The sequence below is a fragment of the Papilio polytes genome, unplaced genomic scaffold (assembly GCF_000836215.1).
Source record: "Papilio polytes unplaced genomic scaffold, Ppol_1.0 DF821956.1, whole genome shotgun sequence".
Lineage (NCBI taxonomy): Eukaryota > Metazoa > Arthropoda > Insecta > Lepidoptera > Papilionidae > Papilio > Papilio polytes.
Genome location: NW_013527248.1, coordinates 32,934 through 58,216, shown reverse-complemented (window position 1 = coordinate 58,216; position 25,283 = coordinate 32,934). Strand labels below are relative to the sequence as shown.

The 25,283-nt window shown below is 34.4% G+C and overlaps 1 protein-coding gene across 1 annotated transcript in view; it reads right to left on the bottom strand.

Moving 5' to 3' along the window:
* LOC106107588 (RNA-binding protein Musashi homolog 1) overlaps window positions 1–21,067 on the bottom strand; it is an 80,123-nt gene extending 59,056 nt beyond the window's left edge. Inside the window, exon 1 of the mRNA XM_013288472.1 lies at window positions 20,655–21,067. Coding sequence (XP_013143926.1) covers window positions 20,655–21,055 — 401 coding nt within the window. The 5' untranslated portion in view covers window positions 21,056–21,067. The remainder of the gene's footprint in view (window positions 1–20,654) is intronic.
* Window positions 21,068–25,283: the final 4,216 nt, after the last annotated feature.

The window sequence follows — 25,283 nt, the reverse complement described above, 5'->3', positions numbered from 1 at the left end:
TTATCGCAATTTCTAAACGTAAATAATATTTTAGGTATTTTACTCTAAACTTGTTTTAGATAATCGTTAAAATTTTTATATTAATTATTTTTTTATATTTACGTTAATTTTTATAAATATAAAACCGGAGTTCGACTCGAGGGCAGACATGCGTGCGTTCACCGCGCGCTGTTAGTTGTTTTTCTTTGGTATTGTACAAACGAAGCGTGTTACCATAACCATTCGAGTGACAGCTCGAGATTTTTTGTTTTTTTTTTATGACGTGTGCGTCACATACGATATCTTGCGGCCAGTACGCAACAATAAATGATCGATTGTTTTTTTTTAATCTATAAAAGGCAACGAAAATGAAAACTTTTTAAAGATTTCTCAATCTGTGTGCTTCAACTTGTGGTCACTAAATTACTTTACACAAAAAAAGTCCGGTGAATTGTTTAGTAGAGTAGCTGTATGTATTCTAAAGATAATTTGTTATTCTGAATTAAGACTCAATTCTTGCGTCTGTACTAAAAATACTCTGATCGTTCTAAGCGCATAAAGAGAACTATCTTAGTGTGGCCACAACTAAGTACAATCGAGGAATCTAACGGTGTTGCGCCTCAAAAACTACAATTACTTAACATTTTGCACGTATTTAAATTTTGATGTGGAACTATACCCAATAGAATGCATTATTTCATATGTGCGGAAAAGGTCGGTCAGAACACTGGTAATTGTTTTTTTTTATTGTCCCATCGTTTGCGCAACTCAATCTATACTATTATAATAAAGCGTAAACACACACTTCTTTGTTGCCTAAGATGTCAGCAATTACAGCATGTTTTTGAATAATTCTTTTTGTAATATAGCTCTACACTTACCTCATGCTTTAGACTATGTATTTTCACGCCATTAAACATAGGGGTTTAATATTTTGGATAAGTTGCTGCCAACATCAAGGAAACAAGATAGCCATAGTAAGGTAATTGGTATTTTGACATTTGCATTTGATTATTTGACACATGTAAATTATAAAATAACATTTTCATAAGTTTAGGCGGATGAAGTCGCAGGGGAACAGCTAGTGTTATATAATTGGTTATTTGCCAAGGTAGAGTTTGTGTCATTGTAAATTACAAGGCGCGGATATCCGCCACTGTACCTCTTTAGTTCTAACCTAACTTTTCTTTTGTTTATTAAAAATTGTTTCAGTGTTAATGAAGATGCAAAGAGTTCGTAATTTGTATTAATTGTCAGGTGTTTTTTGCTAATTTGTTGACTATTTCCATTATCCGGAATGCTCGCGTGTCGCTTGTCAATGTCAGTTTACCTGAAACAATGGAAACAGATCAATTAGTTGAAAATCATAAATATGTAAATCCGATTGTGGCAATACTAATAACTAAATTACCAGGATGTTAGTAATCGTTGAATTACAATCAACATTATATTGACTACAAGAGCGGGCATACCTTTGACGTGCGATTGTCGGTTGTTTTGCCTTCAACTGTTTAGTCGCACAACTAAATGTCGAGTGTACCTCAATATAAACTCGGAATCAAAGCGAGTAAACAGTTGTGCGATAGTTTAAAAGTGGTAGTGGCTTTAACATCTTAGCACTGCAGGGCCGGCACGCCGTAATACCATGACCAAACAGAAGACAGGTGAAATGGAAGCAATTCTGTGTTTCGTCGTGTGGTGCCGGAGGCCTAATTTAAGTCCCTTTCTCTTGCCACCCTTTTCTTATAAAGAGAGGATGGGAAGGGGAAGGGGATTTGACGGTGGAGGATATGCATAGGAAGGGAAAATATCCTGTGTATGTGCGTCTCCTCCTCCGTCGAATAAGGGTAGGCAACGCATCTGCAATTGCGGATGTCTATGAGCAGCGGTCACTACGCCATTTTGGCGGATTCAGGTGGCCGGTTGATCGTTTGCCACCTTATTTTATAAAAATAAGTTTGATTTTGGAAAACAGAAATTAAATCGACACAATAGAGGCGCTTCTATCGCGGTTGCATCACGTAGAAAACATGTAAAATTTATAGAATATTTGTAAGAACACTGACCTCTACAAATAGACAGGCTACAAGACACATACACCTATTTGATTATCGCCGTTTCGACTGACGGTCGCAGCTTATGGTAAACAGGAATTAAAGAAAAAATAAAAAAATTTATATCGACGAATTGAGTACCTCCTTCTTTTGGGAAGTCGGTCAATACAGATAAAATTAGCTATAATTTAACATGATTGTCATGACCTATCTATTTATATAACTCAGTGTTTTGTTGTTTGGGGTTATGAGTTATTGTAGTCCTCTATCACTAATGACATCCGGGTCAAATTTTATTAGACTACAGTTAACTACGCTGCATGCAGTCAGTTAAAACAAAAGGTTACAGTTTGTAGGCGGCACGCACTAAAGTCTGACCACTTCCGCGTCATTGTGCGTACGTTAACATTGGTTCCCGCTTTCATGTTTCGTTCCCGAGATATTCTATTCAAAAAATATTATAGACATACTAGCTTTCGACCGCAACTCCGTCCAGGTGCGTTAAAAAAACAAAAGTAGTCTATGTGTTCCAGACCAGACCAGACATGTATGACAATCGAGATCCGTTCAGCAGTTTAGGTTATCTCTAAAATACTATATTACTAGTTTTTTTGTTAATTCCGAGAAAACTTTGAGTGAAAAAAACTAATTTATTAATACGTATAATCGGAAATAATAAAGTAAATTATCAAAAGGTTATAAATCTCCATAAACAATAACTGTATCCGCCATTTTGTTGTATTTGGCGGGAGTTCGCGCCGTTGAGGATGTTTTCCCGCAATTTCATACGTCCTTGCGTCGCGTTCCCAATACCGATATATTGAAAATAAATTATATTTCTTACGATGAAAATATATTATTTACTGTAGAAGTGTATTTAGTCATTACAAAGTAAATTTTTAACACATAACCTCAGTCTATTGAATCCAATTTAAAGAAAAATGGGAAATTTAAGTGTTATTTAAAAACTTACGACTACAAATGTAATTGACTATATTAAAGCTTGTTTTTTTCTGCCATGCTTTATAATTTAAGCGACTTATTTGAAATAGTACAAAATTTGTAGTTATAAATTGGCGCGCTGAGCACCGTCCTAAAATCTGGTTACGTCTGAATATTGTTTTCTTCTTTTATTATTTCTAACTATTGCTGGAGACTTTGTCCGCGTGAATTTATAAAAGAATTTATAAAATCGCCAAAATTTTAAGTTATTTCAATGCATACAAAGATACAAATCTTTCCTCTTTATAATATTAGTATAACTAAATTAAAAATAAAAGATATTATGTATCGAATTTATCCAATTCTTCGTATTAATGTACACAAATACGATCTAATAATTTGACCTAAAATATCGAAGTATGTCAATCGTGACTTACTAGTGTAGCAACACTGGAAGCCATAGTAGTGCCGTCCTTGTCGCACTTGTGGGGTCTCCACGTGAGGCATGTGACAGAGGCGATGGGGAAACCGATCATGTTAATTCCATTGTTTTAAAGATTTTAATTACGAATAGCATTATTAAATACCCAGTCCTATTTCTAATTCTACAAATAACAATTAGATATAATGCAAATTAATTTCTTTTTTTTATAATAATTATTTTTGGCGCACTTTTTTATTTTCTTTAAAAGAATTGATCCTTCAAACACTATTTTTTACATGTAGATTTTAATTTTAGAACTAAAATTGTCTACTAATTAATTAACAAGTTTTCTTAAATAAAGAACACACATTTTTTTAAAAATTCATTTCTAAACGGAAAGAATTTTTCCCGCAAAATCCACAAGATGGCGGCCGCGGTCCCAATTAAAATGGCAGCGTTTCCCGCGCTGAATGTTTAATCTGCGACCGTGACCCGCAGCCGCCAACCATCAGCCGCAGCAGGGAGCGAGAATTCCGGGACTTTTTCGTAACGAAGCTTTATTTGCTCTTAAATGCGTGCTATTCAATTTTATACACGTAAGAGTATAGAATTTCGAAATAACTACTCATATCGAGATATAAATGTGATCAGAATTAAAATCAAAGCTGAAAAAATAAAATAAACATTGTCATTTTCAGTGTTTTTAAATTCAAATTGTAAAGAATTGAAAATAGTGACATCTATTGAGACAACTAAGAACTATTTATCAAATAGTCAATGTAATAAATTCAAAATCAATTCCGAATATCGAATATCGAATATCGTTCTATCAACAAACGTTTCAACTCTATTACGTTTACGCGATTTCTAAAACAAATAAACGAGTGTATATTTTTTTATTTACTTCAATTTTCGGGCGCGCGCAAACAAAAAGATGTTAAATAATAAACAAAGCGTCGAACGAAACGCTGTCACTAGGGTAACCATATTAAAGTATTTATTTTTCTTTTTATTTTGTTGATTTGTTTAAATTAATTATAGGTTTATTGCCATTGGCATCTGTAATTTTATTTGTCATGTGCATATTTTACCTTCAATAAAAAAAAAAAGTGTAGCAATAAACTTGTAAGTTTTTGAATGCCATAATGCGTAAGCTACTAACTGCTTTTGCCAGCGACTTTCTTCGCGCAAAAAAAAATCTAGTAATAAATATAACCTCCAATGATAAGATTTTTTTTAATCGCTCTATTAGTTGTGTGCAGAGACTATAGATAACAAACAACGATATCAAAATGAAGTCCAGGACTTTCCGACATAAATTGATGGTCACCTTACATATTTAATAAACAAGCAAACCCATCTGACTGCTCGTCCATCGCCGGCGTAATTCCGTACGCGGCGGCTGTTCCTTGCAATATTTATTAAAAACATCAACAGACATCTATATTACCTGTCTAATACTTAACAGGATTTATCCATCTACATAAGTAGACAGATATTTACAATTACGAATTTTACAAGGATAATAATGTTTAAAGAAAAGCATCGAAACATGAATGATTTAGAAAATTAAATTAGATTTATGGCGATTGAAAATATGTTATTTCATGATTTTAACATATCGCATCTACTGATTACTCTGATTTTAATTTTCATTTAAAAATGTTAAATTAATGGACACACTGCCATCTGTTGACAACTACTGTGAACTACTTCAAGAATCGTTAAAACGTGGAAAGTACTCTATTTGTAAAATAGTTTTCACAACAAAGGAAATAAATCAAGTATAAATATAGATAATAAGAAACGAAACGCCTTTCTATCTGCAGGTTACCGAACTAGTTGGCGCCGAAAAGGAAAAAATCAATTGCAAATAGTTTACAGCGCCGGTTGATTGAACTGATACGCGAATAGTGATGTGCCCGTAATGTACGTTATCATTCTTACGATTACTGAATATAACATTACATTCGTATTTAAAAAGTAAAGTCTACATAAAAAAAAAACAACTCTTTTTACAGATGTGACTAAATTTTAATAATTATTTCTTAAAAATTATTACAATTAGTGATCCTATAGTAAAAAAATAATTTTGTGCTTTATTATTTTTATTTTACAGATGTCAAAATACAGAATAAATGCTGCGACATTATTAGGATTTTATTTTTCATTTTGCTATATTTCTTATATTAAATAAATGATTGTCCCCTGTAACGCGGCAATCCAGTTCAGGAGCCAGAGCTCCCACAAAACGTCTGCAATTAAGTGTGAACAAAGCGTTTATTTATTGAAAATAAAAGAATCACTTCATAAGTGAAGACTAAATTCTTACAGCCTTACAAATAAACGCGGTATAAAGTTAAAATTAGGAATATAGGCAAATATTAGTACAAATTTTACTTAAACTCAGTTTATTCCTAAATTTAACTTAAGAAGACTATAACGTAAGTCCTCGCGGACATCCCTATAGCGTGGAAAGCGGCATATCAATGCCGTCACTTTCTATTGCCCACTGACAACTGGCAACACTGACCGCGACTTAATAATACTAGTTCATTATTATAAGTAATTTAATAATACTTATAATTACAGTAAAAGCACGCACTAGTTTTACAGTTATCTAGATTTAGGTTATTTACTGCGTTGGCGCAGCGACCCAAAATGACTTAGGTTACGTTGAGTTTTTACCGATTCTAATAGTTTTACCGGTAAAATTAAGACTTACTTTATTTCGGGATTTTAAAATAAAAACCAAACCCTTGAATATATTTTATTTACAGTAAAGTAATAAATTGTACTATTTAGATAACATTAATATTGGAAAACTTATCTTTTAAAATAACCTATAAATGTATGACTATTAAGAATGAAGTTTGACTTTAACTGTTCACAGAAAATCTTTTACAGAAAATAAAAGAGATTTTCAATTTTTAAAAAAATATCTATCAATCGTTCTTTAAAACGCAAGCAATTTAGTGTTTATATTAGTAAGTATTCATGCAGTAACATAGACGTTAGTTATTCGTGAATTGTTATAATTTCGTAGCCAAAATAAACAAAAGCTTCATCTGTCCAGCTGATGTTGTGCACATTTTACTCTATATTTGAGAAATGAAGGTTTGTCGAATATCTTGGTCATGGTCAAACGAGCTGAAATGTATTTCAATAACAATTTAATATTGAAGTTTCATTAACAGCAATAAACTCGAGTAGATCGATATTAAACCCCGAAACAAATTCTATCCACGATATTTATAAACCTTTTACTTTATCTTTTCGGGTTTTAACCGATCTTTACCTTAGCAGAAAGAAGAGATGAATATGTATTCTATCACACAATCGAATGGAATATAAATTTTGGCCGGAAAAATCAAAAACTCGCACAATCTATATTACTCGTACATAACCTCAACAACACCATCAGATTTTTTTTTTATAATATAAGGTGGCAAACGAGCAAGCTGAAACCTGAATCCACCGAAATGGAAAGCAACCACTGCCCATAAACATCCGCAATTGCAGATGTGTTGCCTACCCTTCATTGATGGAGGAGGAGACGCACATAAAGAGGACAGTTCCCCTTCCTATGCGTCTCCTCCACCGTCAAATCCACTTTTCCTTCCCATCCTTTTAAGAAAAGGGTGGAAAGGGAAAGGGACTAAAATTAGGCATCCGGCACCATCTAACTTAGTAGTATAGCATAGTTCGTATCTATAAGTTAGATGTTGCTTATCTTAAGCAACATCTAACTTATAGATACGAATAAATATAATTCATAACACATTAATACGGCTTTCGTGCTCTGATTATGAAATGCTCAATAAAAAATTAACCAGATCTTACGAGGTGAAGTTCAAGGTTGTGGGGAACCGGTCCTAGAGTCTCCGCGCACCTCACCCCTCACCTGCCTTAGTAGCTGAGGCTAGTGGTCTTCAATTGTTATAAATATGCTTTATGTTCATGTGTTCTAAGAGCACAACTGATGTGTGATTGTCGATTGTTTCGCAATTCAACTGTTTAGTTGCACAACTAAAAATCGAGTAGTGTTAATTTCCATATCAAATCAAAGCACGACTACAGTTGTGCGATAGTTTAGTCAAAGATGTGCGCCCGCTCTAAAGTTACCGTTCTAATTTCACTGCAATAGGATTGAAAGAAATTCAATCACGCGGTTGGAAGTGCTAACGGAATATATACCTTAATCTCTTGTTTATAAAATTATTTTATAGATATGAATCTAACAAGAGCGTGAAAATGCTTGTTTTAATTTAGATTTTTGTCTAATAATGCTAGGGTGACATAAAATTGTAAAAAAGATGGACTGTGTCGAAAGCATTATACTACTAAAACTAATCAAAGTTAATGAAATTATTAATTAATTTACAGCCATCAGAGATATTTTCTCAAAATTATACGCGCAAGTTACCAAAATTGTTTCATTTAGACACAAATTATACGCACGTTAAAATAATTATTTTTCATATATTCTTGGAGATTCCTCCCACTTGACGCCTACTTAAAATGAAGTCTTATAAGAAAGGCTTTCCTTCATACGTATAAATATTAAAATATGTAGCTATTTGTAGAGATTTATTGACACAAATTTATTATTGATTCGTCTGAGACGCGGAGTTCGACCTTCCAATGTCATGTTGACAGACAAAGGTCACAATAACGGAGTTTTATGAATTCGTCAAAAATTGCGAATATTGAATACGCGAAGATATATTTATACCTTTCATCAATATTTAACGTATAAAAAGGTTAATAAAGTAAAGAAATGTTGATATTAATTCAACTGTAACAATGAAAAAAATACTTAAAAAGCGTTTAGTGTGACCCTTTAGTAAGTTAAGTAATAGAGAAATTACATTCTGAACTTCTAAACTATGCTAATATTATAAAAAAGAAAGATTTGTATTTTTTAATAACTTTCTTTTTAATTTCACGCGAGCGAAGTCGCTGGCAACAACTAGTATTTATATAAATTACATGAACATTAAGTTACGTTTAAAATTTCTTCCATGTTCTAATATTGTTTATATCATAGTGTCCCTAGTGATTCTTGAAGAGTTCCATTCTCAAAACAAATCTGCGTTCTTGTGTCTAGTCACACGAATGTCCAAGAACTTGCGCATATATTTAACTAAACTATCAAACAACTGTTTAGTCTCGCTTTAATTCCTACGCTTATACGGTGGTGCGAACCCTATTTTAGTTGTGCAACTAAACAGTTGAAGGCTGCGAAACAATCGACAATCGCACAACAGTTGTGCGATAGTTTAGACAAAGGCGCCCGAAGGCGCTCGAAGCGTAGATTTTCAATGTCAAAGTACATATTGTTATCTCATGCATTCTCTTACAAATAACAGAGACAGCATGATTTTAAGGTGCTATCGATACCCACGGGTATAGTTTACATTTAGCTGCCGCACAGTTTAGTGTTGCTTATCTAAAACGGATATCGTTATCTTGTTACGTGCTTTCTTAACTAATAGAAATAAAATATAGAAGCAGGAATCTTTTAGTTAAAAGTTGAATCGTGTTGTAAAAATTAAACAAAATAGAATCCTGTTCCTTGATATCTACACAGCTATGTTTTAAGCCAAACGATTTCACTCGATTTCACTCGATATCAGGGATAATACTAGACTAATGTACAGGAATCTAGATTTTCAAATTTAATATGTCAAGGAAAACATTATTTTCTGCACATATATGTGAAGAAATTCAAATATGTATGTGAAGATAAGCAAGCATGTTTGACTTCAAGTTACGAACTCCTCAGTGGGGACAAAGTGAGTTAAGACACAAAACAGAGATACTTATTATATAGCAGAAAAGACTTATTTGCTGTCGCTAGAATAACTTCAAATATCTATACTAATATTGTAAAAAAAAGAATGATTTGTAGTTTTGAGAAGCAAAAGGTTAGCGTGGTATAGACATGTTATGCGACGAGACGATGGGTGTCCCCTGAAAGTGTTAAGAATGAATGTGGATGAATGCATAGGAAGAGGAAGTCCGAAGAAAGTATGTATGGATTGTGTGAAAGAGGATATGCTTAAGAAAGGAGTGAATTCAGATATGACGGCTGTTAGAGATGTATGGAAGAGGAGCACATATTGTGCCAACCCTCCATAAGGGATAAAGGCAAGTTGATGATGACGATTTGTAATTTTGTATATATTGAAATAACTCAAAAACTACTAGGCCGATTTTAAAAATTCTTTCACCTATAGAAAGGTAATTTATCTGTGAGTAACATAGGCTATAGTCGCGAGCAACAGCTAATAATTAAAATTGATTTATTAATAAGATTTATTTCATCTTTACATCAAACAGTTGGTCAGAGTTTGACAATGGTAAAGAATACCAACATAACTATAATTATTTTATTACGTAATGTTTTAAAAACAATACACTGCGATATTCAAAACATGTGATTGTTGTAACGAATTGTGTAACGATGATATATCGATGTCTTTGACAGCTATGACAGTTGTACAGTGTGCGTCACGTGACACGTACGATAATTACTAAATATCGATATGTGAAATATGAACATCACTAAACAAGTCAACGAACAGAACATTTGAAAATGTTATGTGAAATGTCCAGGTCTAAATAAATAATGTTATATTTATTTTTCATCTAAAATTTAACTGGTAACTAATCATTTTAATTAAAAGAAATTCACGTGTCGTTTACGTAAGTCGTTTACTAATTCACGTTTCATTTCAACGTAAGTTGAAATTAATGAACAAACTTCATTAAAAGAATTACTTTGATAATGTTTCTATATTTTTAAATCAATCCTTTACAGGGCAAGTCATTTGGTTTAGAAAATTCTTTCCCAAATTGAGTAATAACGCCATCTTGTGATCGTTGGACGCCTAGAGAGCAGTAACGGACTGATTTAAATACCAAGAATTCGATGTTATTCAATTTTTTAAAGATGGAAATAAACATATAGATGGGATGCTTTGAAATATATAATAGATTTAAAGTTCAGTCTAGATGGCTTGTTCCATTTACCTAACCAGTTAGGTAACAAGATTTTTTTTATAAAAACATAACCAGTCAAGTTTTTGTACTAAGGTCGGTACACTGCTAGTTTCATGCCATCAATTCCATGTTAAAACGATCACCAATCGATTTCAAGACCAAATAGCTAGCGCAAGGTAAACGGATCAAGCCAAGAATTAACTTTAGGAATTTTTGTCTTAGAATCACTTGCAACTTAACCTAATTTTATGTAATTTCATTTTTAAATATAATTCCAGTCTTCAATGCAATCGAGGCACTAACACAATTGTTGTGTAGACAAAGACTTTCGACCTCGAAACCTGACCGCGCTCGGCTAGGGGCGAGGGGGGCGAGGGATTGGCGCGGGGGTCGCGGGCGGGGGAGTAACCGGAGCCGGCGCGTTGCCGCTCCTCGGCGACAGATGTCCTGCGCACGAGCAACACCCCTACTACTGTACCACAATTAACAGCGAATTTCTTCGTTTTAAAGAAACTATCCTTGTCATTCCCCTTTCAAAAAACAGAGACAACGAAATGTGTTACAAGACAGTAAGTATGACAGTGAGAATGTGTAATGGCGATGTTATTTTTTAACTGTGTAAATTGACTGTAATTTGCAATTGATGAATTTCACAACACACGTGTAGATGTTTTTTCTTATATAAAAGAAGGTAAACAAGCTAGTAGTTGTTATAAAGTCGAAATAATTATAAATTTGTATTGTAAAAATAATTTTTTCGTTATATAACTGCTAGCTGGTCCCGTAAGGTAATACGTATGTAATAATAAAAACTTTGTATTGTTTACATTTGTCAAATGTCAAAATACCAATTACCTTACTATGGCAATTTTGCTTCCTTGATGTTGGCAACAACTTATGGTCTCTTTCTCACATTAGGGTTTTTATCCAAAATATTTACCCTTTAAGTTTAATGGCGTAAAAATATATAGCCTTAAGCGTGACGTAAGTGTTGGGCTTTTATTTTAAAAAAGAATCATTCAAAAATACGCTGCTACGCTGCTAGCTGACATCTTAGGCAACAAAGAAGTGTGTTTACGCTTTATTATAATAGTAAAGATTAGAAGCATGTTATAAACAAAAACATCAATTAAAATTACAATAAAAGCAGACACACACCTTTGACAAAACTTTCGAACAACTATTGTGATTGTCGATTGTTTCGACAGTTCAACTGTTTAGTTGCACAACTAAAAATCCAGTGTTCACCTCCATCTGATAGCAATCAAAGCACGACTAAACAGTTCTGCGATATCTTAATCAATACGAATCATTCCTTCAGATTTAAACTGTATATCGCAAGTCGAAATCAACAAATTAAAAATAAACATTAAATTAGCATTTTGTTATATAAAACTAAATTTATAATTCAAGATTGAATTAAGTTATTTGTAGTACACGTGCTTTGTAACTTAATATTCCAACCAAAGAGTTGGGTCCGTAAATGTAAATAAAACTACAATTAGACAAAATAATTATAACTGCGTTAAAATTACTCGAGCGGACGAACCACGCGAGCAATTTCATTGAAATTTTTCGCTTAACTACGTAACATTAAATGCATTTTTTTATAATCTAAGTAAAGAGAAACTTTAAATGCAAAAATTGATTCTAATGGAAATTAAAAGAGGATGCGTCACGTTTTATATTTCGTTACTAGAGGGAGAAGAAAGATATTAGAATATAGTGAAATAGAAAACGATGGCAATATACAGTACAATCGCTACATTTAATTCTGACAGTTTTGAGGTGCGTGTATATTTTAAGTGTCAGTTGTACTGTACGGTTTTACCGACATACTAGACATGTAACAGTACAGTTCAAACTGAGCGTGTGTCAGCTTAACAGTAGATAACAAAAAATGAAGCAGTCTGTACAGACAGATAATATTTTTATATTGACAATACTTTCGCTCGGAACTCTGTCCGCGTGTAATAAAAAAAACAAAAGGAAATAGCCTTGTGTGTGTCCTTCCAGGAAATCAACATCTATGACAAATTTCATCTAGTTTCGTTCAGCAGTTTAGGCTACAAAATTCAAATTAAAAAACGTTCCTGATATCGAGTTTACTTCGAGTTCCCGTGGTAAAGCACTCCCTACCTATAGACAATGGCCCTCGTTCCAGGACGACAGTTACAAACAAAGCAAAGACATTTACTTCTTAGCTTTGTTCAAATTAAGGCTAAAAGTAGACAACTAAAAGCTTTTTAAGTATATTATTTATTTATGTTTTGCTAGTTTTTGCCTAAAAAACAACATGGAATTAAAAAGAACTAACAAGTAAACTATATTCTACATTTACGCATTACTAGCTGTTTACCGCGACTTCGTCCACGTGGTATAAGAAAACATCCGAACTATATAAATAACAAAAAGCTACGTATCCCTCAGGAACCAAAACCGAGAAATGCTTGGGGATGAAGCTTATTCCATCTATACTCTCTAGACTTTGTTTTATATCTGTGCCAAATTTCAATAAGATATGTTGAACCGTTGCAGAATTATCGAAAAACATTCAAAAACTAAATTAATGAAACTCCGTGGTACTACTCCCGGGATAAATAGCCTATGTGTTCTTCCCAACTATGTTCGAAACCTGTGCCAAATTTCATGGAGATCCGTTCAGTCGTTTAGGCTACAAACGCTAACAAACATCCATCTAAACTTTTGCATTTACAATATATATGTCGAAGAAGTTTCTATAATATAGTTTTAGGTAAATGCCATTTGCGAAAAAGAAGAAATAAAACTTTAAAGTCAGAAATATCAAAATTTTTTCATTGTCTTTTTTCTGTAAATATTACGCAATACATGTTTCTTTGCTCGATTGAAAGTTATTTTTTTTTATTTAAAACCTAAACGAGTATGACATATTATTTAAATTTGACAAATTAAGGGTGAGTTGCATCAAATCGCTGGTTATCGTAAAAGTTATAATAGGGTTACAAGTGCAAAAACATATTCTCACAGAGGTTTTATGTGTTTTTCGTTTTTACAATGGAAACATTTAAACCTGAATGTCACTAAAGTGTCAAGTTGGTGTCAAGAATGACATTTACGTAAATTAAAATGTTTGGAAATTCATGTTTCGCCGATTATATTTATGTATCATACGCATGGTATTTTATAGTGAAATAAACTTTTTGCCCACGAAGATGGAGAAAATGGCAAACTCTTGTGAAAATAAGCTAGTTTGGGCCATTATTGAAACTGTATTTACTTTACTACTCAAATATGTAGCAAAAATGAAGCAATAAAATTATACAAATATAAATGCATCTTATTTATTTTCCATATTATAAATTGTCCTGTCAATGCAAATTATAAATTGACCTTTTATAGAGGACATTTTTTTAAATAAGAGAAAAGGGACAAGCGCTGTTGCTATGGCCTTAGACACTCGAAATTTGTCCAAACTGAATGTTTGGCCAAATTTCGAGTTCCATCTTGGAAATCCATTATTTCCGAGCACGCAAGACTTTATTCTTCTGGATTACGTATAGGATAATAGTAGATATTTTCTTTTTCCATTACTTTTTCCATTATTTGTGCTTTTGAAGATAAGAGCTTGTGACAGTTGACACTACCGAACTGACACTAACCGTAACGCTAACTATAACCGCCCAAAATCGGGCGGTTATGATTAGTGTCAAATATGACGTCATTTTGACCAGCGCAAAGCTGGTGTAGCGAATATCATGAACATCCGAAGACGTAACCATCGGGAATGTGCTGGTTAAGGTTTATAGTTAGTTAATGTAACTCATCCTTAGTAAATTTTAAGATTATTCCAAATATTATCATTTTAAATAATTTTAACTTTAACGGTAACCGGCGATATGGTGCAACTCACCCTAAGTGTCATTGTGTACAATTTTCTTCAATGTTTTCATATTAATCTAAATTAAATTAATTGTTTTTTTTTTTAAGTTTTTAAATTGAAGTTAGGTTATTTTCGTATTTTTGTACAAATGTGTCAATACTGGACATCGTATTCAAGGATGTTATGTAAATACAATAATTCACGGGTAACACGGACTGCATACTGAACGCGGTTTGCCGTTCGAATTGTGTTAAACAATATTTAGTACGCTAAACGTATCGCTATTTTGTCTAAATCTATTATTAATCACCGTCATTTTTCTTTAAAATCATATGTTCTTTATTGGGTAATTTTTACGTAGAAGAATCGCAAAAACACAGACACATATCATACGCAGAATTGAAGTGTAAAATTCCCGTCAGCCCAGCCGTTTCGGAGATTAGAACAAACGCGACTTGAAACAGACCAATGTAATTGCAATATTAGCAAAAGAAATCTTCGTTAACTCTGGAATTTTCTCTTGATAAAGACACTTCAATTTCATTATCTGTTAAGAAAAAACTTTTTTAATCTATCTTTACTATTATATTATAATAAAACGTAAACACATAATTTGTGGCGTAGAATGTCAGCGATCACGCACTTTTCAATAATTATTTCTTTAATAAAGCCCTACACTTACGACACGCTTTAGGCTATATATTTTTACACTATTAAACTTGGGGGATAAATAAATAAAAAAAAAAAACTTCATGTGTTAAAGGGACCATAAACTACAAGCTGCCAACATTAAGGAAGCAAAGTTGCCATGGTTTGTCATCATGTCATGTCATTTTGACATTTGCTATTGATAATTTGACAAATGTAAGCAATAAAATTAAAATTTTCATAATTTAATGCGGATGAAGTCGCACGGGAACAGCTAGTTGTGTTATAACATAAACGTGATTTAATAAAAACAGCAACTTTATTATAAATGAGGCTAATCTGCTTGTAGTAAAGTGTGAGTTGAGAGCTTATCTGAATGACAAAGCGGCACAAAGAGATACATTATATGCCTGGAGTACCTAGGTATTTACCTATATACTAGCTTTCGAATTAAGAAATAAACAAAAGCAAGTAGCTTATGTATTCTGCCATACTATGTTCTTTATCTATGCATCAAAATCCGTTCAGCGGTTTAGGTTAACTCTAACATCCATCTAAACTTTCGCATTTATATTAGTAACAAATAAGATAGCTTGATTCAGATCGAAAATTCATTCATATGTCAGCAAAAAAATACTTGTAAATACAAATAGTCGATGTTTGACAAGTCGAAGAATAACAGTACAGGCGGTCAGGTAACCGCCTCGCTCCCACAGGTTTACAACCCTTACACCCTTTGGGTAGCATCCCTTACAGCACAATGGTTTACCTGCTTTCTTATCTATTGCGTGACAACTCCAAACATTTTAGTCAAGTGTTAATTACTTTTAATGTTATTTATTTGTTAATAAAAACTTAAGTTTTATTTTAATCCGTTTAATAATTTCATTATAATCTATTTATTTATATCAATACTATTATAATAAGGGTAAACACACACTTCTTTGTTGCCTAAGACGTCGGCAATTACACCATATTTTTGAATAATTCTTTTTTTAATAAAAAGCCCTACACTTACGTCACGCTTTAGGCTTTATTTTCACACTATTAAACTTAGGGGGTAAATATTTTGGATGAAAAACCCTAATGTGGGAAAGAGACCATAAGTTGCTGCCAACATCAAGAAAGCAAGGTTATTATGGTAACAGTAATTTTGACATTAGCAATAGAGAATTTGACAAATGTAAACAATAAAATAAAGTGTTTATAATCATGCGGATGACGCCGCACGGGGACAGCTAGTATTCTTAATGAAAAGGCATAATCCATCTTTGTTCTTTACATTTCTATTGTATAGTACGTTGTACAAGTTTTGTATCCTGTTGGAATGAAAGGGTAACTGACGCGACCGCGGCCAAACCTGTGGGATAATAATACCAGATAGAACCGGTCTTTCGCCAACGCCGGCGACGCGCGGCCGCGGCTCACACTCTTACGCTGTTAATGTTATTTTTTTCATAGTCTGCTGTACTCTGTGGCCTTGACATTGCTGTCAAAATTGACACAAATTAAGGACGCGTTCAAATTATAGTTTAATAGAATTCGAGGAGTTTCTTAATTTGTCTTTTAATAAATGTTTCAAGTATTTTTTACACTGCTAAATAATTAACAAAAATTGACGAAATATATTTACAATAATTATTTATGTCTACTAAGAGTAGTTAAACATTTATAGCCGATTTTCCATATCACAGTTTGAAATTGAATGTAGAATATTGTTTAGTAAAACATACCATTCTATAGACGTATATAAAAACAACACCTTTGTTTTGAATTTACAATGATTGTTTGCGACTGCTTAAAGAAAATACGAGTACAGTTTCATATAACGATTTTAATAAAATCAATTTATTATATTAATCATTTAGTACCTTCGACAGGGCTACAAAAACCTTAAAAAATGCTAATAACTGTGAAATGTTTAAACCGTTTTTTCGTTTTCACGTACGAGAATTTCTGATACCGATATACCGCCACCAAGCTTCGTTTCTACGAACTACTAAGTGACCAAGTAAAAAAATAAAAAAGATATATATATATCGTCGAATTGAATACCTCCTTCTTTTGGGAAGTCGGTCAAAAAGACCAAATTCATTCATATAAGGATACAAATAATAAATTTGGAGTGTCTGTTTGTATTATCCAAAGAAAAATTTCAGATTTCGGTAAGTTGATGTATTTGCATTGCTGATAATGAAAATCGCATATAAAATTTTCTGTCTGTCTGTCCGCAAGTTGCGTTTGTTCCGGGTAAACTCCGAAACGGCTGGACCGACTTCGACGGGGATATTAGATGTTACTTTTTTTATCTTAATAATGCGTGGTCGAAATCGCGGGCAACAGCTAGTATAAGAATAGACTTGTAATAAGTGAAGTCTCATTGTATAGAATAACATTTAATTCTAACATACACAACACTGTTTCGATTATACTCGCTTATTTAGATGGATAAAATATAAAGCAGAGTTCACACTGCTCATTTTTAATACGATGCAAAAAATGCTTTTTCGTTTTAATATCTTACGTATGTCCTCTTATAATAGATGGGCAAAGACTGTAATGATCTTCAATGCCAATAAAACGTAACAATAATAATATTTAGTTCGCAATTCGCAGCTGTAGACATCAATCAGAGCGAACACGCGACGTCAAACGAAACGCGAGTTATTGGAGCCACGTTGTACTTCTCAACTATGCATAGTCTAAGAAACTTATCTAATGGCTTAAAACTATTACAAAATGCTAATAATACGGCTTCACTAAATCCTTGTACTGACTTCAATCTCATTTCCGTGCCAGATAAGTCTGTGACGCTACATGAAAGTAGATGTACAAGTCTGTACTTATTAACCTGTGTAGGTTATTCCGTATTTTACAAATAGTTCAGCGAAATTAACGGTTAATCCTGTGTTTCTGACGTTTCTACATATTTTGTTAGCGATTCATTAGTGTTAGATTAACCTATCATACTTCATACTAATATTATAAATGCGAAAGTTTAGATGGATGTATGTTAGAGTTTGTAGCCTAAACGGCTGAACTGATTTCGATTAAATTTGGTATAGATGTAGAGGATAGTCTGGAAGAACACATAGGCTACTCACTTTTTTTTTACTTTCACGCGGATTTTTTTTTTATAACTTAAGGTGGCAAACGAGTATGCGGCCACCTGAAACCGCCAAAATGGCGAAGCGACCGCTGCCCATAGACATCCGCAATTGCAGATGCGTTGCCTACCCTTATACGACGGAGGAGGAGACGCAGATAAAGAGGATATTTCCCCTTCCTATGCATCTCCTCCACCGTCAAATCCACTTCCTCTTTCCAACCTCTCCTTATAAGAAAAGGGTGGTAAAGAGAAAGGGACTTAAATTAGGCCTCCGGCACCACACTCATCAGACGAAACACGGAATTGCTTCCATTTCACGCCTATCTTCTGTGTGGTCGTGGTATTACACCGGGCGTGCCGGCCCACTCGTGCTAAGATGTTAAAGCGGGCACTACCACTGTTAAAATACCACTGTTAATTCTACGCGGATGGAGTTTCCACAAATAAAACACGAGTTATGTTCGAAAACGCATGTCATAAAATCGAATTAAACACTAACGAATGGTTCAACGTAGCCGGGAAATCGACTATAAGTGTATCCAGTAACATTCGAACTATAAAACATTTCAAGTCAGTGTATGCAATTTGATATTTTTGTGTCTTACTTTTGTGACTTGATTAAAGCCGTCTTTTAATTCATAACCAATCAGAATGCTGATTAGCAGGAACCTAATACAATAGTCAATTGACATTCCAAACATTTCTTCTCTATTTTATTGCACAAAAATGTGGGTAATCACATATTCATCACCTTTGTCTTGAACAATGTTAGTCGCTAATTTATATTATTCTCTCGAGTCAATGTCAAGTAGAACCGATGCATATTGTTATGTTTGCTGGATAGGTCATTGCACCTTCCTTTTAACAAATGGATTGAGTTTATTTCGAATAACATTTACAAGTGTCAAGGATATTTACTCTCTTTTAATAGTTACTTGTTGATTGTTTAAAAGTTTAAAAATGAGATCTTAAGATCAACCGGAAAATGTTTACAGAATTTTAAATATGTACTTCGAGAAGGCATTGTGTAACTTCTTTTGTTCAAATGAACATAAACTATTGTTCAAATGACAACAAAATTAGCATATATCAAGAACAAAGGGTTTTTTTTAAATTTATGTTTATATTGGCAACATTGAAAATCCGTTTCCCATTTCCTCGACATCAATAATGTGCTCGACTATCGGAATGTTTATTGCAAAATTTATTGCAACCAGTTCTGTTATGAAGCGATTTAATTTTTCATCGTGTTATTGTTGTTTTCTTGTTAATTAATAGTCGTTTAGAAAACTTTCGTTTTAGGTTGCATTTCGTAATTTTTTGGACTGAAATTGATATTTGTACCGATTTCTTAGCTTCGTTGATAGGATAATATCGTAGAAATGTTAAAAATACGCCAAGAGAGATCTCTAAATGTTTAATTTCAATGCTCATTAAGATATTACAAAGCAGAAAAAGTATCAAATGTGTAAAATCAATCACTGAAGATGTGACAAAATCTAGATCGTCACGAGCCGAGCACCTCTGCCGCTTCGTAGGTACCTGAATTTGTGATTATCTTGTGATAATTTTGCCTAGTTGCAATGCTGTTGGGTAAGCCACGCGCGGAGATGCATGCAGTAAATAACATCGAGAAAGTAATCTACACGTCATTTAGATACAACCAATGTAGATAATAATGAAAACGAAACGTCTTTTGCTTCGATATTAATCAAATTTGCAGATTTTATGTAAGACTCTCTTCTGATATGTTTCAAAATAACGGCTAATTTCAAGTGACTCGCTCGCTAGCATTTTATAACTGATGTCAAATGTTAATAGAAAGATAAACAAAGTTTCATTGATGTGTATAAACTGCGTTGTTCAAATAGAAGTAGATTTAGAGCAATGCGTGTTCGCGGCAGTTAAAAACGTTCCACGAGTCTGTGCTCGCCGCGATCTCAGCGGGTTTGATGTTGTTTGGGTCGTTAATGTAACCAACAAATGGACGTAGTAAAATCCATTCCGTCACAATTATAGCACGGAAGTACGAAACAGCTTCCTACTGCGCACGGCTGCGTGCGGCGGCGGGTGCAGCGCCGTGCCGCCGCCCGTTGCACACCACATGCACCCACAGTACCAGTTGAGTTCCACGCACTGCAAGCTTTGTTTACCGGCCGGCGTGGCCGAGCGGGCCGCGGGGCTCGCTCACCGGCACTTACATCGATTGCCGGCGCTGCCCGTGCTCACTTCCAGCTAAGGATACATCTCTAAGCCGATTATAAAACCGGTACCGGGGCAGGACGGGAACGGCCGTGCGTTTTCTCGACTCGCAATCGATATTAAACACTGATTTGAAACATTTCGACCGTTGTCGTCGTTCTTGATCAAACGAATGTTTCGTTCTAACGTCGGCCGCTGCCGCCACGAAGGTTTCTTACGACAGTCGTGGTAAAGACAAAAAAAGCAGAGCAGTCATCTCGTATTGACGTTTCGTGCGGCCGCTCGGGCGTCACTGACAGACGCGCAATGTCGCGCCCCGAGCGCTGAACCGATGTAAAATCACTTTATTGGCGTTTTTTGCGCCTTTGCATAGCACACGGACACTGGACGCGGCAAAGGGCACGCCGCGGGGGCGGCGGAGCTCACCTGAGCCTCACGGGCGGCGGGATGTTGAACGCCGGAAACAGTTTCGCGTTGGGACTCTCGAACAGCATCGCGATTGTTTTTTCACCGTGCACGCATTGTGTGCCCGTCCACTCGGTGTGGCGGCTGGCCGAACACTGCCGGCGAGCTGCGGGGCGCCGCACTGCCCCCCTAATGCCTGACGTCACCGCCTGACAGCGCGGCCGTCGTCCCCCTCGAGCACGGCGCTTTCGAAAGGGACGCAGGATATCAAGACTGCAGTAGTGGCGTCGCGTATTGTATAGTTGAGCCCCTCTTATGTCGTAGCTTGTAGGGCTTCGTTCGCCTACCGGCCGCAGCCGCTGCTCGTGCGTGCTGCGTGCCTCACTCCTCACTCCAATCCCCTTTGCATTTCGGTCCATCATTACAAACGGTCGTAGAGCAATTAACAGTCGACAAATTCACAAAATCTCTGCACTTATTTGCTTACATTTGCCAAGGCACAGAAATCAATTCACTTTGAATGACGGCTCCTCGAGTTCATTGGAAGCAATCAAGCGGTCAAAGTTATTGGCCGCTGCGTCGCGCCGCGCTTGAATGTCAGCCTCGGCGCTGTCGTGGTTTGCACTCACCTGCAATGTACACTTACATTGATTTAGTTAAGTTTTACGTGTTAACGTAATAACCACATTAAATATGAATGTATTAAGTTATCTTTCAATCAAATGCGTTTTTAAACTGGCTGGCTTCATTATCATGTCATTTGAAATGGACGTCATAACAAAAAAAATTAAGTACTTACAATTACACCACAAATTACAATATTTATCCTTCGGCTTTTAGTGTTATACGCTACCTTGCAAACAAATGCAAATAATTACGATTAACAAACTATAAATCATTTTTCGTGTATTGTCACTTTCACTACAAACTAGTAAAACAAATTAAAAATTACACGTAACATTAAAAAAAGTATTCACGCATAATTACAAGTAATTTACAAGCATATTAACATATGGTATACATGCATTACGCGTAATAAAACACAACAACAATTTTTACATTCTTTAATTTATGAATTTTATAAAACACAATGGCTGACATGATAATTGTCAAAAGTAAACAATCGCCGCGAGTCGTTTTCGGTCAACTGACTGTCAATTTGTTATCGAAAATTATTTAAACGAAAATCAATTTAAAGCTTTTTAATTAACATTTATTATTTGTTACTTTGTTACATGTATTAAGGAAGAATAATTAATTTCGTTTATAGTTTAGTAAAAGTAATAAACTGAATAATTTTCTAATAAATTTGTAAAACATGAAGGGACTCTATTGACCGTTATTTGTAACGCCGAGCACGTTAGATTCGCTCGGATATAACGATTTATTATGCATTTAGTTTACGTGTTAGATAATAAATTAAGTATAATTAAATAAAAATATGCTATCACAATTCATTATATCTTTCTTTAGTGTCTTGTTTATTTTAAAAACTTTAGTTTTAAAAGATGAGATTTGAATTTTAGTGTGCATTGGTAAACAAGCTAAACTACCAACATAAGAAATTTAATGTCAAATTTGGTTTCTCGAAGTTTAGTAAAGAATAGTGGATTGTTCCCCATGTAAGATGTAATAATGTTTATAACGGAGGGAAAAATAAGAGTCGTCTAGATAAAATTTCAACATAAATATTATTGCATATTGTAATTTCTAAACCTGAGGTCGTAATAGTTAGGAAGCGTCATTTCAAGGAATATTAAAACTCAAATTGTTTTCTACATTTTATATATAGTATAGACTCTATACTAATGTTTTAAAAATTTGAATTCTAAGATTTTTGTACGTATTGAAACAACTTAAAAACGACTGGGCAGATTTCAAAAATTCTTTGACTATTAAAAAGCTGACCACACAGAAAACAGGTGTGAAGTGGAAGCAATTCCGCGTTTCGTCTGATGAGTGTGGTGCCGGAGGCCTAATTTTAGTTCCTTTCCCTTTCCACCCTTTTCTTAAGAGGAAAGGATGGGGAGGAAAAGTGGATATGACGGTGGTGGTGACGCATAGGAAGGGGAAATGTCCTCTTTATGTGCGTCTCCTCCTTCGTCAATGAAGGGTAGGCAACGCATCTGCAGTTGCAGATGTTTATGGGGAGCGGTCGCTTTCCATTTCGATGGATTCAGGCGACCGCTTGCTCATTTGCCACCTTATATTATAAAAAAAAAGCTACCTTATCGCTGAGTTCGTATATTTTTGAATTTCACATGAACTAAGTCGCGAGCAACAGCTAGTTTGGAATATAAATCACCGCACAAATATAGACATTCGTAGTTGGAATAACTAAATTATTTATTGCAACATATATAAATGTCCTAAAGTGTCCTTTTCTACGTTAAAATGCTATTTCCGTGCGTTAACGTTAACATTTCAGCCACAAATTGCAGAACAGTAAATCAATTATCAGTCCGCTCCGCTAATTGCCTTCGATAATAAGTTTTAGCTTCGACTGAACAGAATTTACATATTCTGAATAGCAATCGATGATTGTGATCTATTCAACAATGCTAATGAACCCCTTTTTTTAGCAGTTATAATCACACAAGGTTACTTTTGTCAGAAATTTATGAAACCTGCATCACTAAAGAAAATCGCGTAAAATAAAAAATGACAGCTACAGTACCATATTAAAATTGGTGTGTCTTTTTGTAATATCAAAAGAAAAATTCCAGATTTCGGAAAGTTGAAGTATTTGCGTTGCTGATAACGAAAGTCGCATTTAAATTTTTTGTCTGTCTGTCCGCAAGTTTGTTTCGGGTAATATCCGAAACGGCTAGGCGGATTTCGACCGGACTTTCACTGAAGGGTAGTTGACATAGACCCGCATATTATAGGCTACTTTTTATCTTAATATTGCGTGGACGAAGTCGCGGGCAACAGCTATAGATATATGTAAAAGATAAGCAATTGTTTGGAAATTATGTTTTTGCTAAATTATAGTGATAAGAGCGTTATTTTTTTTGACGCGGGGAGTGTGTAATTGCATTCCCCGCATTAAAAAAAATAGCGCGTTCATCATTATAATTTCTTCGCGAACTCTTCACCGCGACCAATTACCCATCAGGCCTATCTATTTATAGAGGTCAGTGTACAATACCCTATTCCATAACCTTGAGCGATTACAATTTGTGAAAGTCACTGTAAGTTTAGGGCTTTTTATTATTGTTACCTAGTTGACAATTTACAATTATTAAATAAGTTTTTTGCAATTTCACCAAAAGCCTTTATTTAACCTCGCTTTACAACTATTTTGTACAAAAGAACCCTTTTCTCTTTATAGCGATTGGGTGGCGCCATCTTTATGCAATAGACTAACAAAAGATGAAATATTACGCAATTCAAATCGATCTGAAACTCGATGACGGCGGACATTGTTGCAAGATAATAAAAACATTTAAAAATATTATTAGAAAGTGTAAAATAAACTAGATCGATGTTTTTGTTACTAATTGCACAACTATGGAAAATGTTCTCTTGTCCTTCGCTCTGTTTAACTAGATTTTATTATACAAAATATGTTAAAAGATATTCACTTTTAGCCAACATTTATTTTATTAAGGCACTCCTGGAGAGATTGCGTTTTTTTTGAGGAGGCGCGAAAGTTATTTTCTTCAATCTTAAGTTGAATTACCGATATATTTTTTATTATAAATATTTGAGTTATTTCAATACATACAAAAGTCCAAACCTTTCCTCTTTATATTAGTACTAGTATTCGCCCGCGACTCCGTCCGCGTGGTATTAAAAAAAACACAACCAAGTAATCTATGTGTTCTTCCAGACTATCCTCTACATCTATGCCAAATTTCATCGAAATCCTTTCAGAAGTTTTGGCTACAAACTCTCACAAACATCCATCTAAACTTTCGCATTTATAATATTAGTAAGATAGATTGTGGTATTTCGCTATTTCGAAAGTGATCGCTTGCTAGTTTGCCACATTTTTGTACAAAACTAATAAAACGCTGATAATTTGTTAGCCATTTTCCACTAAGCTTTTCGCAGTAAAAGTCGGACTAGTGGAAAAAGGTTAACAAAAAAAAATGGGACCCACCTGCAAGCATTACCTTTCGGATAAAAAAAAATTTATCAAAATCGGTCCACTAGCGGCGGAGTTATGCCGTAACACACATAAAAATACATACAGACGAATTGAGTACCTCCTTCTTTTGGGAAGTCGGTCAACAAATAAAAATATTGAACTATCAAAATAATTTTTCAATTTAAATTGATTATAAAATAAAACGAACATTTGTTACAAATTATTTATTTCCCAAGCAAATAACAATATATTAATAAGTCAACTTTGTTAACTATTTTTACAATTTTCTTAATGTTCTTTTTTTTATAACATAAGGTAACAAACGAGCAAGCGGTCACCTGAATCCGCCAAAATGGCGAAGCGACCGCTGCCCATAGACATCCGCAATTGCAGATGCGTTGCCTACCCTTATACGACGGTTGAGGAGACGCACATAAAAAGGATATTTCCCCTTCCTATGCATCTCCTCCACCGTCAAATCCACTTCCCCTTCCCATCCTCTCTTTATAAGAAAAGGGTGGTAAAGAGAAAGGGACTAAAATTAGGCCTCCGGC